The following is a 15,656-nucleotide window of genomic DNA, read 5'->3' on the forward strand; positions in this document are numbered from 1 at the left end:
TCTTGCTTTTTAAGGGGGGAAAAAATTGTGCTTTTTTTTGTATGTACAGTGAAACTTCAATACAAAAAGATACTTGACATCAATCCCTCTAAACAATATTTTTCTAAATTTTGTTTGGAATTGCCTATAGTCTAATGTTAAACCCCTTGATACAATGATATCATTAACTATGACGAATCCCTCTCCAACAATATTTTTAAAGAGATTTTGAAACCACTACTATAGTATTTTTTCATATCTAGTCTGAAATCAAATTGAATATGATTCTAACTTTGTCACTTGTTTTTGCTCTTCCAAGGTAGTCTAAAATCATGAATATTTTGTACAACATGGACACCGAAAGTGTTGATGAAGTTATTGACATTACTACTTTCCGTGTAAGAGACAAAATTATAATGCAGTATACCCCTTTAAAGGGACAACACATCTAGCCAAATTAAATCAACTGAAAGGTTTGGCTGAGAAACAACCTATGTTACATTTTTTTTTTTGCAAAATCTGGTTTTTGACTGAATAACGTTCCATGTTGCTCCCATTGCATGTTCCTTAAGTAAGTTTCAGCAGGAACTATCAAATGCTGTACTATGCCACTTTATATAGCTGCAATCATAAGATAATAGGAACAATAGTCTATGTCACCACTGTGCATTCAATATTTTCTTTAGTCACCTTCCCATATAGGCCACAGGAGGAGTTTCACTGAATGATGGTCTATGTTGCTTACAAGCAAAAAAGGTGTTCCCCTAATTCAGCAATGACTTTTCCCTTCTCTAACGTTTAAAAACCACATTGACTATTATTCAGCCGAACCTTTCAACTAATCAATTATAATTTTGTCAGGGAATAAATACTTAAAATCTCACTTTCTGGTTTCTTGCTGCCTGGCAGTCAAGTGGTTAGGGAGCTAGCCTCTCACTGTGCAGGTCTGGGTTAGAACCCGGCTTGGGCACGGATGTGTACTAACACTAACAAATTCCCTGGACAGATCATGCTGATCCCTTGAGAATAGGTGAGGATCACATTATTATTATGGTTGTATTAGTAATGCTAATTAAGAGATGTCAACAAAAATATAAATTTGGTGGCATGTGATGATAATGTTACCTCTCAAAATAACAATAATTCCTCTATAATGATATTATTTCTTTGCAGAGTATCGTCATATCAATATTTCACAGTGGTTATCAATTGGTGGTTGTTATTGAGAAGCCTGAGTAACGATGTTGTAAAATTAAGCAGCATGCTCTGTACTAGAATTTTATTATCGATAGTAACAAAGATTTAAACTATAGAAACCTAGTGTGTTTAAAATATCCCCATCTTGGGGCTTCAATAAAACTTTTTGATTTCGGAGATGTGAAGGTTAAATTAAAAATTGAAAAAAAAGAACAAATAAAACATTATACTTGCCTTCTGGCAATTCCTGAGATACTGCCCAAACCAACTACGAATCTTGTCATCACTCCCAAGCAGAAGGCCACTCACAAATGCTACCAAATCACCAACAACAGAGTCATGATCTTCCAGGACCCCTTTTTCCTGATGACAATAGTCCAGGGTAAGAAGTATGGTCAAAGCAGGCAAGCGACACAGTTCCACCTTTTTGTAAAAAGAGTAAACCGAAAACACTCAGCAACAAAACATTAAATGAATAGAATAACGAAGAAAACATGAGAATTAATGCTAATATACATACAGCATACATATTAATTAATTAATTAATATGTATGCTGGAGGTAAAGGGCACCACATCACAAAAGGGAGATTTTATGAGAAGGCCGTTAAAATTTTTTTTTTTAGTACATCTTTCTATGGAGCTCATTTGTTTTACAAAGTGGATATCACTGTTATTTATTGAAATAGGACTTATGTCTGATACCTATGTGTAGTGTAACGAAAGTACTTCAAATTAATAGCCTTATTCCAATATTGGCGAAAATGGACACTTTACCTCCAGCATAAAGATATATTTTTTTGAAAAAGTTAAAATACTCACAGCTTTCCCTCTAACAGACAGGACTTGAGACATGTTCATCTGGCACAAAGTGCGCAAGGTTGCCATTCTTATTTTACAGATGGAACTTTCCTCATCTTGCTTGTCTCCATTTATGATGAGTGCAGAACAAACTGAAAATTCAGAAACAGATTAGAAAACAACAACAACAAAAATGTTAGAACCCTGCAAATATAACAGCAAAGTATAAAAAGTATAGTGAGTATCAGTGCAATAGACATATAGTCTCCGGTTTTTCAGATATTAAATACTAATCCAATAAAGCTGGAATAATCCTGTCTTTATACTGTGATTAACAGCATTCAGACGAATATACTACAATATGCAAGTACAGTAGTACAGTACAGTTGAATCCTGTTGCAATGGCACCATCTGTTCCAAGTTTTAGTCTTATGATTGCATTTTTGATTAGGTTGCTGTATTTTGAAATATATGGCATCCATATTTGTTACGGGCACCTTTTTCTCAGCCACCTTGTTGGGCAGTTTGCCTGTCGTGGCCTTGTATTTGTACAAAGTATTTTGGCGCTATAATGAGTTTAGTGTTGTATCAGATCATGGTTGAAATAGTTTCAGAAAAGCTCCATTACATAAATTCACACGTTTATCATGAACTACTGTATCTCTGTTTCTTATTAGTGTTGTTCCATAAATATAAAATAACCTATTTTAAATGCATTCAATTGTAAGATGAGAAAATTTATGTAATTGTACAGCTTTTACAATTTTACAAGTATTTCTTGATAGGAACTTGACAGAAAAACATAAACTTACCTTCCAAATTATTTCAATTCTACATAAATTTAGTAATGCATTTTATATGTACAAAAACAAAATAAACAAAGGGAAACAATGGCAGCATTGCTTTTTTTAGTCTGGATTGGATTTATAATCACAAATTTCCCAAATATTGAAAGAACTCCTTTCAACATGATTTGAATGGAGCAAATCGAGGGAGATGACCGTATGCCTATTGTACACTTTCCCTTCTCAATAAATCTGTTTCGTTGAATACATTGGTTGTTTTAGTCTCTACACATGTTCTAGTATTCTTTCAATATGGTTTCTAAGACCCCCCGACCATACCATTCTTTATTCTTCAAGTTATTTGCTCTATATAAAATATTGTTATGCTGACCGATAATAACAGTGGAATGAAAAAAATAAAAATCCTCAACTCCCTTTGAAAAAAAAACAACAGATGAGAGAAGAAATGTTGTGGAAGTTCTAGGCAAATGACACCGATTTTATATACGTCCTAACAACAGTTAGCATTATAATGAGTTGGTACACTAAAACAGGTTTTTTACATTATAATCTCTATATGGAAGATTTGTTCACTGAAAATTTGTGGCAATGTAACAGGGTTGGCGCTAAAGCAGGGTTTGACTGTACTTGGAAAATATAAACTATAAGCTGATAAGGTACTTATTGAGTCACCTGCCTTTACAATTGCTTATGGTTTCTTTGATGCTTATCTTTAATCAAAAACCATTTTTCAATTAGAGTTTGTAGCAAATATTGTAATAATAACAACGGTCAATAATATTGATAAGACATACCTTCCCTGAAACAATCTGGTGAATTAGCAACAAGTCTGCACAGCAAGAAAACACCATTTGGCACGTGTAACAGTGATTCTGCAATATCTGGTATGGGCAGCAAAACAGGAAGCTCTGAAAAACAAAAAAGAAAGCCCAGTAATTTATATTTAAAAAATAATGGTAAAATATTAGCAACAAAAATTAGTTTTTGTAACCTTCATGACTTTTCTATAAGTGATAATAAAGCATAATTGTAATAAAAAGGAAACAAAAGTCTGTGAATCAAAAATGATATGGGTCGAAACCCTTCTATAGTGAACCTTCAAATACAATGGATGAAGTTTTTGGTCTTAACCAGGCCCCACCAACTAGGGTGGAGCAACTGGGATGCTGCAAAAGGGGCCTCAAGAAGGCACGCTATAGCCCTGGTCCTACCCCATAAGATGTTTTTTTATTACATTGAATATACAAGATGCATTCCATAAGAACTGAGAGCAATATCATAAAAATCAAGAAACATAAATACAGCACAAAAACAGTTTATATTTTTAAAAAATATCTTCCCTCAGATGATATGCAATAGTCCCATCGTCCAATTCCCTTTTCATGGCAAAAAGAGAAGGGTTTTTCTGGAAGCAGCATCAGTGTGAACCTTGCACAGCTGAAATAGCTAATAATTTTCTCACTGAGCTTCTCCTTCAACATCGGAAACAGCCAGAAATCGCATGGTGCAAGATCCGAACTATAACGGGGTTGTGGCATGATTTCAATATTGCATTTACATATTATGTTTCAGTTTTGAAAAGTTTGTGACAACCCGTCAAGAGACCATGGTGAACTGGTAAAAATTTCCGCTGTGTGAAGCAGCCTCCAGAAAAAGCCTTCTCTATTTGCTTTGAAAAGTGGATTGAATGATAGGACCCATTGCATATCATCTGAGAGAAGATATTTTGAAAAAGTATAAACTATTTTTTGCCGCGCCTATATTTTTTTGTTTTATGATTTTACTCTCAATTCTCACGGAATACACCTAGTAGCAAACCAAACTTTTAGTCCCTTACAGTTTGTAATAACAGGGTTCGACTTTATTACATATAGTAGACTGGACTGCCCATGTACCATGTAAAAATTCCTTTAGGGAATTTCCAACAACTATACACAAAATAAAGTGTATAGAAAAATTATATACAGTAATGCCTATAATTGGTACAAGAAAATTTCTGGTACTGAGCTGTTCACCACTAACACAATCCTAAGGAAAGGAAGGAGTTGTTGGTCAAACACCATCTACATTAAATAGTTGATAATGTTTTCGCGGCCATCATTTGATGAAAATTGTTTTTTTGGGTTCAAAGACTGTCATCCGTTTGAGTTAGTTCTCAACGTTTCCCCAACACTAGTGGTTGGCATCATCACCGATTCTTGGACCATCTCAACGGAATTCATGAAAACATCAAGTTCACTATGGAAATAGAAAAAGGAGGACAGCTCCCATTCTTGGACGTTCTGGTCAGCCGTCAAGGTCAATGTTTAGGCCACAGCATCTATCGCAAGCCTACTCACACCAACAGATATGTTCATAAGCTCCCCAATCAGCATCCTCAGCAAAAACGAGGCATACTGAAAACCTTGATCGAGAGGGCAAGAAGACTATGTGAAGGAAAAGATCTAAGTAAAGAGATTGAGCACTTAAAATCAGTTTTCCACTCTAATTGGTACACAAAAGACGACATCGGAAAAGCCTTATGCCCCATCAAGGAATCACTAGTAGAAAATGAGAAGTCACAATCAATTGGAAAAGCTGTGCTGCCTTTTATCCCCGGAGTGACGGCAAGAATCAGCAAGGTCATGAAAAAACATCATATAAAGACCATTTTCAAACCAACCAGAAAAATATGCGAAATGCTGCGATCAGCAAAAGACCACCGTGACCCTCTATCAACACCGGGGATCTACCGAATACCATGCACCTGTGGTCAGGTATATATTGGAACCACAAAAAGATCTGTGGCCACGAGAATAAAAGAGCACGAACCATGCTGCAGAATGGGCCAAACAGAAAAGTCTGTAGTGGCAGAACATGCACTTAACAACAACCACAGTGTACAGTTCAGCAAAACACAGGTAATAGCTAATGTTGACCACTTCTTTCTATGAATCTACAGAGAGGCTATTGAAATATACAAGCACAAAAACAGCTATAATAGAAGAGAAGAAACTTTGAAATTGAGCAGATCCTGGACACCAGCTCTCAGAAGAACAAGAACCTTCCCCTTCAAGATCCAGCAACAGAATGACGACAGCAGCCAATCAGATAACTCCACATGTCTCGGCCAATCAGGTGCTACCAGCATAAGAACTGTTTTCAATACGCTGCCAGTCATAGAATCAACTGACCAATCGCAAAACAATAGTGTAGGTCAAGCCAATCATGCACGTAAATACAACCTGAGACTCCAGAAAACTTGACTTTGATCCAGTTTATCAATTATCCTGATGATGCCAACCACTAGTGTTGGGGAAACGTTGAGAACTAACTCAAACGAATGACGGTCTTCAAACCCGAAAAAACAATTTTAACCATCTACATTGTTCAAAAAAGTTACTTTCCGTGAATTATTTTTCAAAATTTTCTTTTCATTCCAACTTCTCTTACAAAAAAAAGAAAAAAATGCTGATGATATACCGCAGCTTATAATCCACATTACAGTGTGATTCCGGAAGGTGATTTGTTTCAGAATCACATTTGTTAACCAAAACACGATTTTCCATAGCTTTCCGTGGAAAATTATATGATTCATTCCAGAAATGGTCCAAAATTTGAAGATAAAACCAGAAGTTTCATGAAACATTAAGAAGCACTGTAAAAAAGAAAAATACTCACAGAAGGCTGAGATCAACAACTTCACAACTGAACGAAGGAGAATTTAAAGGAAGATAAAAAACGGAAACTATCTTTTATTTTACACTATGCAGTGGGGTTCTTGAGCCATAATGAAAAAAAGAAGTGTGTGAGGTGGTGAACTATGTAATATAGTCAGCTCATTTCTCACTCACGCACACGTAGATAGAAAACAAGTTTCCAGACTGTTCAGTTTGGCATTAAAAGTCTTACTGTATGCACTGAAATCATTCGAAAGTCTGAAGCTCTTTTTCAGAGACAATTTATTTATTTTTCCAAAAAACTTCAAGAATAATTCTCCCCCAATTTTTTCTAGGACTTGGTGACCACTCCCCCTTTTTATTTTGGTAAATACATGAGTTTGAATTTTTTTTTTTTCTTGTCCTCAGTTTCAAATTTAGTTGATCGAATGAAAAATTTTATGACCTGTTTTTTTTTTCAGGAATCGTGGCATCAATTTAAATGCTACTTAATTGCAAAGGGATGACAGAAAAGGGAAAAAAAAGAAAAAAAATCAGCATTGAACGAAATGAGCGAAACTCCCTTGTATTCTTTTTTTCCAATGAAAGAATGAACAGCCTCGGATAAGCTGGAAGACTTCAATCATGACAAATGATAGATATTGACATTACATCTGCTCATTCATCATTTCTGTCATGCCACAGCCATTTTTTGGATGCGAAGGCTAATTAGACCGGCACCCATAATTTTTTGCTGATTCCAAACGAAACCTTTTTTTTTATACTCACCAAGAAGTTTGCAAAACTTTCCTCTTTTTTGCCTGATGTCATACCCTTTATTCATAAAAAGCGGGTGTGTTCATTGCACCTCCTCTGGTTCACTGATAACATGCATAACTATCTTGAAGGGCTTTCAGAGGATATAAAAGTGGAAGAGGTGACCTGCCATCATTTACTAAAAAAGAAGGGCATTGAAGAAAGTTATAAGGGATAATAAAAAGTTGAATCAAGGTTTGCAGGTAATATTGGCTCTGACTCAAAATCATTTTTCAGGTATGCCAATAATGGATGTAAGGGGACATTTGGCACACTCTCGATAGGAGGGTGTAGGATAGAGAACAATATAGGTGTGTATAGTGCTTTCAATGACTTTTTCGTGTCAGTACTTAATAGAGAAAACAATATTCAATGTACAGGTGTTGCATGGGGATATATTCAACGATATTCAAGTGGAAGACGTGGAGGTCCTAAATCTTCTAAAAAATTTATGTGCATGCAAAGCACCATGACCAAATGATATCTATCCTAGGGTCCTCTAGGATCACTGACTTCGGAATCCTCATTGATGAGCGACTTGGGTTTTCTGAACATTGTTCAACAGTGGGCAAAAAAGCATACATACAGTCGTTCTCAAAATGGTCTTTTTGTGTTCTCCTAAAGTGATCCTTCCACTTTTCCAAAGGGGGGGGGGGTGTTAGTTCGTCATAGATTGGAGTATGCCATTAGATTTTGGAGACCATACTTACAGAAGGACATTGACTTGGTCAAGGGGGTGCAGAGAATACCCACAAGTGCTCTTATACAGATACAAATACAATGCCACAACAGGTAAAACGCCCAACGAGGTGGCTGAGAAAAAGATGCCCATAAAAATATGGATGTCATATATTTAAAAATACAGCAACCCAATTAAAACTGCAATTACAAACAATATGTATACATGATGAAGTATTATACAATGCCCATAAAGAATACTTATGTTTGTCTTATTCTAAGTATGGATAGCTTCTTGATTTACCTCAACATACTTATCATATTTCTTTTTAAACGTGTCAATTATGTTACAATTTACTACCTCTGGAGGTAAGCTATTCCATTTGTTAACAGCCCTATTAGAGAAAAATTCCCTGCGACACCATAACCTCGCATGCTGCAATCCTGTTTAAGTTGCCGTGTAAAAACTCCCTATTACCACCAATCACCCACCATTAGCTTCACGTCATCTGCGAATTTGCTAGTAATCCCATCGATACCCTGATTGAGTTTATCGATAAAAAGTGAAAAAAGTATGGGGCCAAGGACACTTCCTTGAGGAACTCCACTTGTGACGTCTGTCCAACCAGAGAATTCCCCATTTACCATAACTCGTTGCAACCTATCTCTTAACCACAATTCTATTGAATTCAGCAAGTGTTGCCCCCTATCCAAATATCGTGTAAACGCTTCAAGAGTTTACCATATTGGACCCGATCGAATGCCTTTTGAAAATCAAGGTAAACAACGTCTACATCTTCGCCCTTACCCAAAGCCTTAGTCACGTGATCATAGAAGCAAAGGAGGTTAGTAATACATGACTTCCCCTTCCTGAACCCATGCTAATTATCTGCAAATATATTATTCTCGTCTATCCACTTCATGGCTTGATGGCACAAAGAGCTTAAGCTATGGAGAGAAACTTGATTTTTTTTAAGATGTTTACATTTGAAGACATGTTTAAAATTTTCAATGGGATAGATAAAATGGACATGACTTATTAACACATCGTCAATCAACTGCTTCGACACAGGGACACCAGTTATTGACTGATAAGGGATAATTATAGGTTGTGTTGTCGCAGGGAGTTTTTCTCTAATAGAGTTGTCAATAAATATGGAATAACTTACTTCCAGCAACGTGAATTCTAACATGACATTGACATTTTTAAAAAGAAATACGATGAACATATTGGGATAAATCGAGAAGCTATCCATACTTAGATGAGACCAACCATAATTTTTTAAGGGCAGTATATTTATATTTTGTCATACTTATTGGTTTTTTATTGCTCTTTATTGGGTTTCTGTATTTTTGATATAGTTTAGATATACATTCGGCATCCATATTTTTATGGGCATCTTTTTTGAGCCACTCGTTGGGCATTTTGTCTGTTGTGGACTTTGTATTTGTATAAGTTGGACATTACAGCTGCCAACTTTGGAGAATGAGAATCAGGCAGATTTTTATGCAGAACTAAACTGAAGGGCCCAAAAAACTGGTACAAGCATGCGTATGCAAATAAAGAGATATGGAACCAATCAGAGTACGGCGCTGCGGTCGGCAAAACCTATATAACACAACAAGTGTCTGGCATAGTTGTTAGATCGGTTACTGCTGCTACAATGGCAGGTTATCAAGATTCAAGTGAGTTTGAACGTGGTGTTATAGTCAGCGCACGAGAGATGGGACATAGCATCTCCGAGGTAACAATGAAATTCAGATTTTCAAGTACGACCATTTAACGAGTGTACCGTGAACATCGGGAATCTGGTAAAAAATGAAATCTACGACATCGCTGCGGCCGGAAAAAAAACATGCAAGAATGGGACCAACAACGACTGATGGGAATCATTAAATGTGACAGACGTGCAACCCTTCCGCAAATTGCTGCAGATTTCAATGCTGGGCCATCAACAAGTGTCAGCGTGCGAACCATTCAACGAAACATCATCGATATGGGCTTTCGGAGCCGAAGGCCCACTCGTGTACCCTTGACGACTGCACGACACAAAGCTTTACGCTTCGCCTGGGCCCGACAACACAGACATTGGACTGTTGAGGACTGGAAACACGTTGCCTGGTTACAATTGCTTTGAGCTGATGGACGTGTACGGGTATGGAGACAACCTCATGAATCCATGGACCCTACATGTCAACAGGGGACTGTTCAAGCTGGTGGAGGCTCTGTGATGGTATGGGGCGTGTGCAGTTGGCGTGATATGGGACCCCTGATACGACTCTGACAGGTACGTAAGCATCCTGTCTGATCACCTGCACCCATTCCTGTCCATTGTGCATTCCGACGGACTTGGACAATTTCAGCAGGACAATGCGACACCCCACACGTCCAGAATTGCTACAAAGTATCTCCAGGAACACTCTTCTGACACTTCCGCTGGCCACCTAAATCCCCAGACATAAACATTATTTAACATATCTGGGATCCCTTGCAACGTGCTGTTCAGAAGAGATCTCCACCCCCTCTTACTCCTACGGATTTATGGACAGCCCTGCAGGATTCATGGTGTCAATTACCTCCAGCACTGCTGCAGACATTAGTCGAGTCCATGCCACGTCGTGTTGCGGCACTTCTGCATGCTCGCGGGGGCCCTACACAATATTAGGCAGGTGTACCAGTTTTTTTTGGCTCTTCAGTGTATATTCCTAACGAAAATAAATATAAAAGGGATTTTTGAAAAACTATCTAGGAAAGTAAAATTGTAAGGACTTTTGTCCTTCGCAAACATATGACATTGTGCAAGCCATCACCGATAAGCATCACAAGTCACCAATCATCATCAACCAGTACATAAAATTAATTACCCTTCATTACAAGACCGTAGCGAGGGGAGAGCTTCTCTGGTTCCCCCCACCCCTAAATGTTATAAAATTGCAAATTTCTAAGTCTATTATTCAATCACCTTGTCCCCCCCCCCCTTCCCCTAAAGCATCAGCTGTCTCCTCAAAAAAAAAAAAATTCTGGCTATAGTCCTGCATCATTACTACTCTAAAATCAAATTTCAACCACAAAAAAAAACATGATCGGCACTAAAACGGGACATACAGACTCAACGGGAAATATGGGCAAAGCAAATACAAGTCACCTCCTCTATTTTGGGTATTGAAAGATGGAATTGATGCTGCCTGTGTTTGGTAGTCTTATCTTTTTTCCCCGAAAATGTTTTTTTTATTTTGTGATCTGATGTGATGTCACTTTGGTGATAAAAAAATGAATGAAACTTTTTTTCGGGATAGGTTTTTTTCTCTACAAAGGATTTTCTTAGAATCAGTAAAAATTTGGGAGATATAAGAATTTTTTGGGAGTCTGAGAGATGGAGTAGAAACCCAGGAGACCTGGCAGCTATGAGATATGAATGTTTCACTGTATATTATTCCTTTTTAATCTGGGGAAAAATAATTATTTATTAAATAAATATTTGAAATATTAACCTCGTAGACATGATGGAAGGACCTTCAAGTTCCCTTGCGGTAACAAATCGTGTGTTTTCTAAGGTTTTTATGTTTGCATCATCATATACATGTTTGTATCTGTACATATGTTTGTTCTTTGTTTTTATTCATTAAAATATATATATTTAGACATGATTATTAATCACCTGCTTGAGCAATGCAAAGGACATCGGCTATCTCCTCCAAGTAAACGATACTCTCAAACAATTCAGAATTATGAACGCCATCAAGGAGCCCTTCTTTAACCTAAAAGAAAATATTAAAACAAAATTCAATATGTATAATAATTATTTATTGCCATACAAGTTTCAATGCACAGAAAACGTTTCCTGCACAAACCTGCGCCATCACTGCCAAAAGCTCACTAAGAAAAAGCCTCAACCTCCTAGCAGCATCACTACGCTCGAATTCGAGGGCCAATCCATTCGGTAGAGATGAAATCAAGATACTTTCTCCGGTATGTCCGCCTAATTTACATCTGTAAGTATAAAAAATGGCACAACTTAAAGTTGTTTTATAGTACATTTTGACTGGATATCTTAAAACAGGTGAAAATGTGAACTTCAGGTCTTAGAAAATCTGGAAGAAAATTTGGGCAACGGCCAAATTCCTTAGAAGCAGTTTTTTATTTTATTTTGAGGGAAAAAAGAAGTGTCAATCTTCGTGAAGTGGCTAACCACTTAAAACAGGGCTTGAAAAATCAAATATAAATTTAAGCATCAGACAAATTTCTTGGGAGCCAAGTATATATTTTTTTTGAAGAAAAACCGTCCTAATGAGTCCAATGTCTATGTTTTCATTTATTTAACTACAGTGAAACCTTGCTACAATGATGAATACCACTTTCACATCATTAGTTACCATTTTACTTATCATTGCATCATCTTTAGAATATTAGAAACTTTTGGAATCTCATTCTAGAGTTCTTTTTCGCTGCTGTTGCCTCTGCATACATATTTCAAAACAATTTTTTCCTTCACAACAATGAAAATCTAACCTTTCTCAGGTGCAAGGAAAATGCCCATCACTGTTGTAACATGATCCATGCTATTTGCACAGTACACACTCATAACGCCATCTGGTGAGATGTACATACATGAGAAGTAGACAGAAAACTTGAGGGTATTATTATTTTATAACACTGTATAGCTGTTTTGTTGGCGCCAATAAAAGTGTGCCTAATAGTCCCATTTCACCAAAGCAGGTGAGCAGAATTTTTTTTTCTTCCCTGAACCCAGGTTTTTCTAGGAACCGGATTCATGCAGCGAGAGGGAGCAGATTAGTTGTAAAAACCTGAATTTTGGGCTTTTTTTCAACCAATCACTCCTTTTACGCTGTATGCGCCACACAAAACCTGTTCTTAGGACAACACTGCTTAATCTCGCATATCAGGTTGCAATCCATGTCTTGGCACAAAGTTGCCGCTAATATATTCTTCTAATTCTCAATACAAATTAATCTGTGTATTGAGATTGAGAATTTTCGATGATAGGAGTAAAACACTTACTCAATACACTAAATCAGTAAGTGTAATTTCCCTTGACAACTTCTAAATCACTTTTTAACTTTACTGTCTTGTTTGTCTACTATGGCTTTAAACCTGCTTAGTGAAATAATATTGATAACTGCATCGTTATAATAAGAATAATACTGATGCGATACCAAATAATGAAAATTCAGATGCATGAAGTTCAAAATAATGTGTCGCAAAGTGAGCGCCCAGCAAAATTGGTCCCAGCTATCATCTATTGATTTACAAATATTCCAATATATTTGCATTGTGGTAAGCTGCTGCATTTCTTTTTATTATTTATATTCCGAGATGAGAGTGGATCATAAGCCATCATGACAAAATAAAAGCGAAAACATATCTATGGTTGTAGCTGTAGCAATTTCACTACATTACCCGCTTATGTCTCATTTGCATATTCACCTGTTGGTATGTTAGAGATTGGATGAAACTTTTCATGCACTAGTGAAGGATTTTGTTTCCTTTTACTCTAATTGCGCAGTTCTGCATATTTTGTTGAAAGTCTGATTCCCCCTCCCCCGATTGTTTTTATGGTGTTAAATTGTTTCTGTTGGGCTGAGGCTTCCCAACGACTTCAAAAAACCCTGTGGAATTTATTTTTCCATAAATTTTACGTTGCATTTTAATGATTTTTTTAAATTGGTTAGTACCAGTGCACTGTTTTTTTTTTCTTGTAAACCAAGCACAATTCAGGTCTATCGCCATCTATGGGCAATTTAGTACCTAGTGAGTTGTGCCGAAAGTGTAACTGTCCTTTACTCCACAGTGCGACCCAACCCGCAAGGGTAAAAGGCTTATATCCCTGGAGGGACAGAGCCTGGGTCGTGACTGGTTTGTCGGAAGTGTAACTGTGCGTAGTAGTAACAAGTATGGCTTTTCCTTTATTTAAAATTTTTAAATACTGTTATAAAACATTTAGGGGCTAAGCAAGCTTGTGAGTTCACAAAACAATATCCAATACATATCTATCTGCATAAATAATGAGAAAAACAAAACCATATATATAACACCAAAAAATAAGTGGCAACAGGAATGGAGTTGATAAACAAAAAAATTTGACATTTAGCAGCTTATGCAAGATAGAAGATTACATTACAAACTGCTTGCATGCGCACCTCAAAGTTGGGAACCACAGAAAACCAACTTCAGCCGACCACCACTGTGGCCGCTGTGGTGGTCGAGTGGTCATAGTGACGGACTCGCATCGCGAGGATCCGGGTTTGAACCCCACCGGCGCCACAGTGGTGGTCGGCTGAAGTTGGTTTTCTGTGGTTTCAAACTTCAAGGTGCGAATGCGAGTCGATCTCCCTGTTAAAAAGTCTCGCCACAGAGAGCAAAAGGCCTACAACGTTACAAATATTCAATCATTACACTTCCCTCACAATTTGAAGTATAGATGGCAGCACTGAAATATCAAACACAACACCAAGGCTACACACTCAGACTGTTAGGGGCACTCATTTTGTCCCAGACTCTGCTACGTAGCTGGGCTGGAAGTGATCTCAGCAACAGGATAAGTCCGGTGGCAGAGCCCCTGGCGTTCATTCATTCATGTGGCAACGGTGGGGTTCGAACCCGGTACCTAGTGACGCGAGTCCCTCACTATGACCACCACAGCGGCCAGTGCACCGTACGGTCAATTCCACGGTTTTTAAAAAAGTGTGGATGCCCGTTAGATTATTCCTGCATATAAACTTTTGGATTATTAGTGCAGTGCCACAAAGCAGAATTATGCGGCATTCTTCTGCAACGAGAAAACTGGCTGACTGAAAATGTTCTGCAGTAAAAATTGCCATAATGTATCTTCTACACTGAAGAGTTTTTTCCCTTGAAATTCCTCCCGACATTATTCTACAGCGTACATAACAGTTTTTTTTCTTTGCTTTGGAGTTGCAGCGGAGAAAAGATGAAAAAAAAAAAACTTGCCATACAATACTACTACTCAGTTTTCATCTAATGTTGTTCTGTTATTGTTTTTTATGCCAGTTTCTCATTACAAACAACAGAGATTGTTTGATCCCTTTTAGGAGATGTGTAAACGAATTTTTTCTTGCCAAGAAAGACGTCTGAAAGCATGTTTCCGTTTCACTCTCGGCAACTTCTCATGGTTATTAACGCTATTCTCACCAGAGAAACACCAACACATTGCCAAAACGAGATTAAACGATAGCCCTTCCCTATATTGTCACAAAATTAAAATAAAAAAGTCGCCAAAAGTGATTAGGTTTAAAAGTTCATATTTCACCTCATTTGCTGTTCCTTCTTGACATCCACCTCCAAGGCGTGGAAATCAATTGAGAGCAACGCCACCAAAGAATTGACTAGTTCGATGCCGGACAGCAATTGAAGGATGACTTTCCTTTTCTGCAACCAGTCGGAGCTCTGATCCAGCGGCCCGCACAACGCCATGCGAACCAGGCACGGCAACAGGGGTCGCAGTTCAGTTTCGGTTAGGTCGGACAATTCATCGGTGCTCACTTTTTCAATGGCTGCGAAGGCCTTTGACGAAACGGACAGTTTGAAAGACATGGCTGGCGTCGTAACTATTCGGTGACCAAATGCATCGAAGGACCGGCGACTACAACGTCTGCTTTTCTGAGGCGAAGTGCACAATGTTTACCTCTACTCGTATCGAGACGCCTTTGACTTCCTCTGTTCCTTCGCGTGGAATTTTTCTGATGGGTAATGTGCAAGGGAAA

General features: G+C 37.6%; 1 protein-coding gene across 1 annotated transcript in view; it reads right to left on the reverse strand.

Annotated features, from left to right (window-relative positions):
- The window catches only part of IntS2 (integrator complex subunit 2), a 49,465-nt gene extending 33,883 nt beyond the window's left edge, over positions 1 to 15,582 (reverse strand). The window contains exons 1-6 of the mRNA XM_089232315.1: positions 15,203 to 15,582; positions 11,766 to 11,904; positions 11,573 to 11,672; positions 3,576 to 3,689; positions 1,997 to 2,127; positions 1,411 to 1,599 (exon numbers count right to left, since the gene is read on the reverse strand). Of these exons, the coding sequence (XP_089088441.1) occupies positions 1,411 to 1,599; positions 1,997 to 2,127; positions 3,576 to 3,689; positions 11,573 to 11,672; positions 11,766 to 11,904; positions 15,203 to 15,486 (957 nt within the window). The 5' untranslated portion in view covers positions 15,487 to 15,582. The remainder of the gene's footprint in view (positions 1 to 1,410; positions 1,600 to 1,996; positions 2,128 to 3,575; positions 3,690 to 11,572; positions 11,673 to 11,765; positions 11,905 to 15,202) is intronic.
- Positions 15,583 to 15,656: the final 74 nt, after the last annotated feature.

Source organism: Pholcus phalangioides, unplaced genomic scaffold (genome assembly GCF_987345545.1).
Source record: "Pholcus phalangioides strain wild (caught in Gottingen) unplaced genomic scaffold, Ppha-v1.0 ptg000005l_1, whole genome shotgun sequence".
Lineage (NCBI taxonomy): Eukaryota > Metazoa > Arthropoda > Arachnida > Araneae > Pholcidae > Pholcus > Pholcus phalangioides.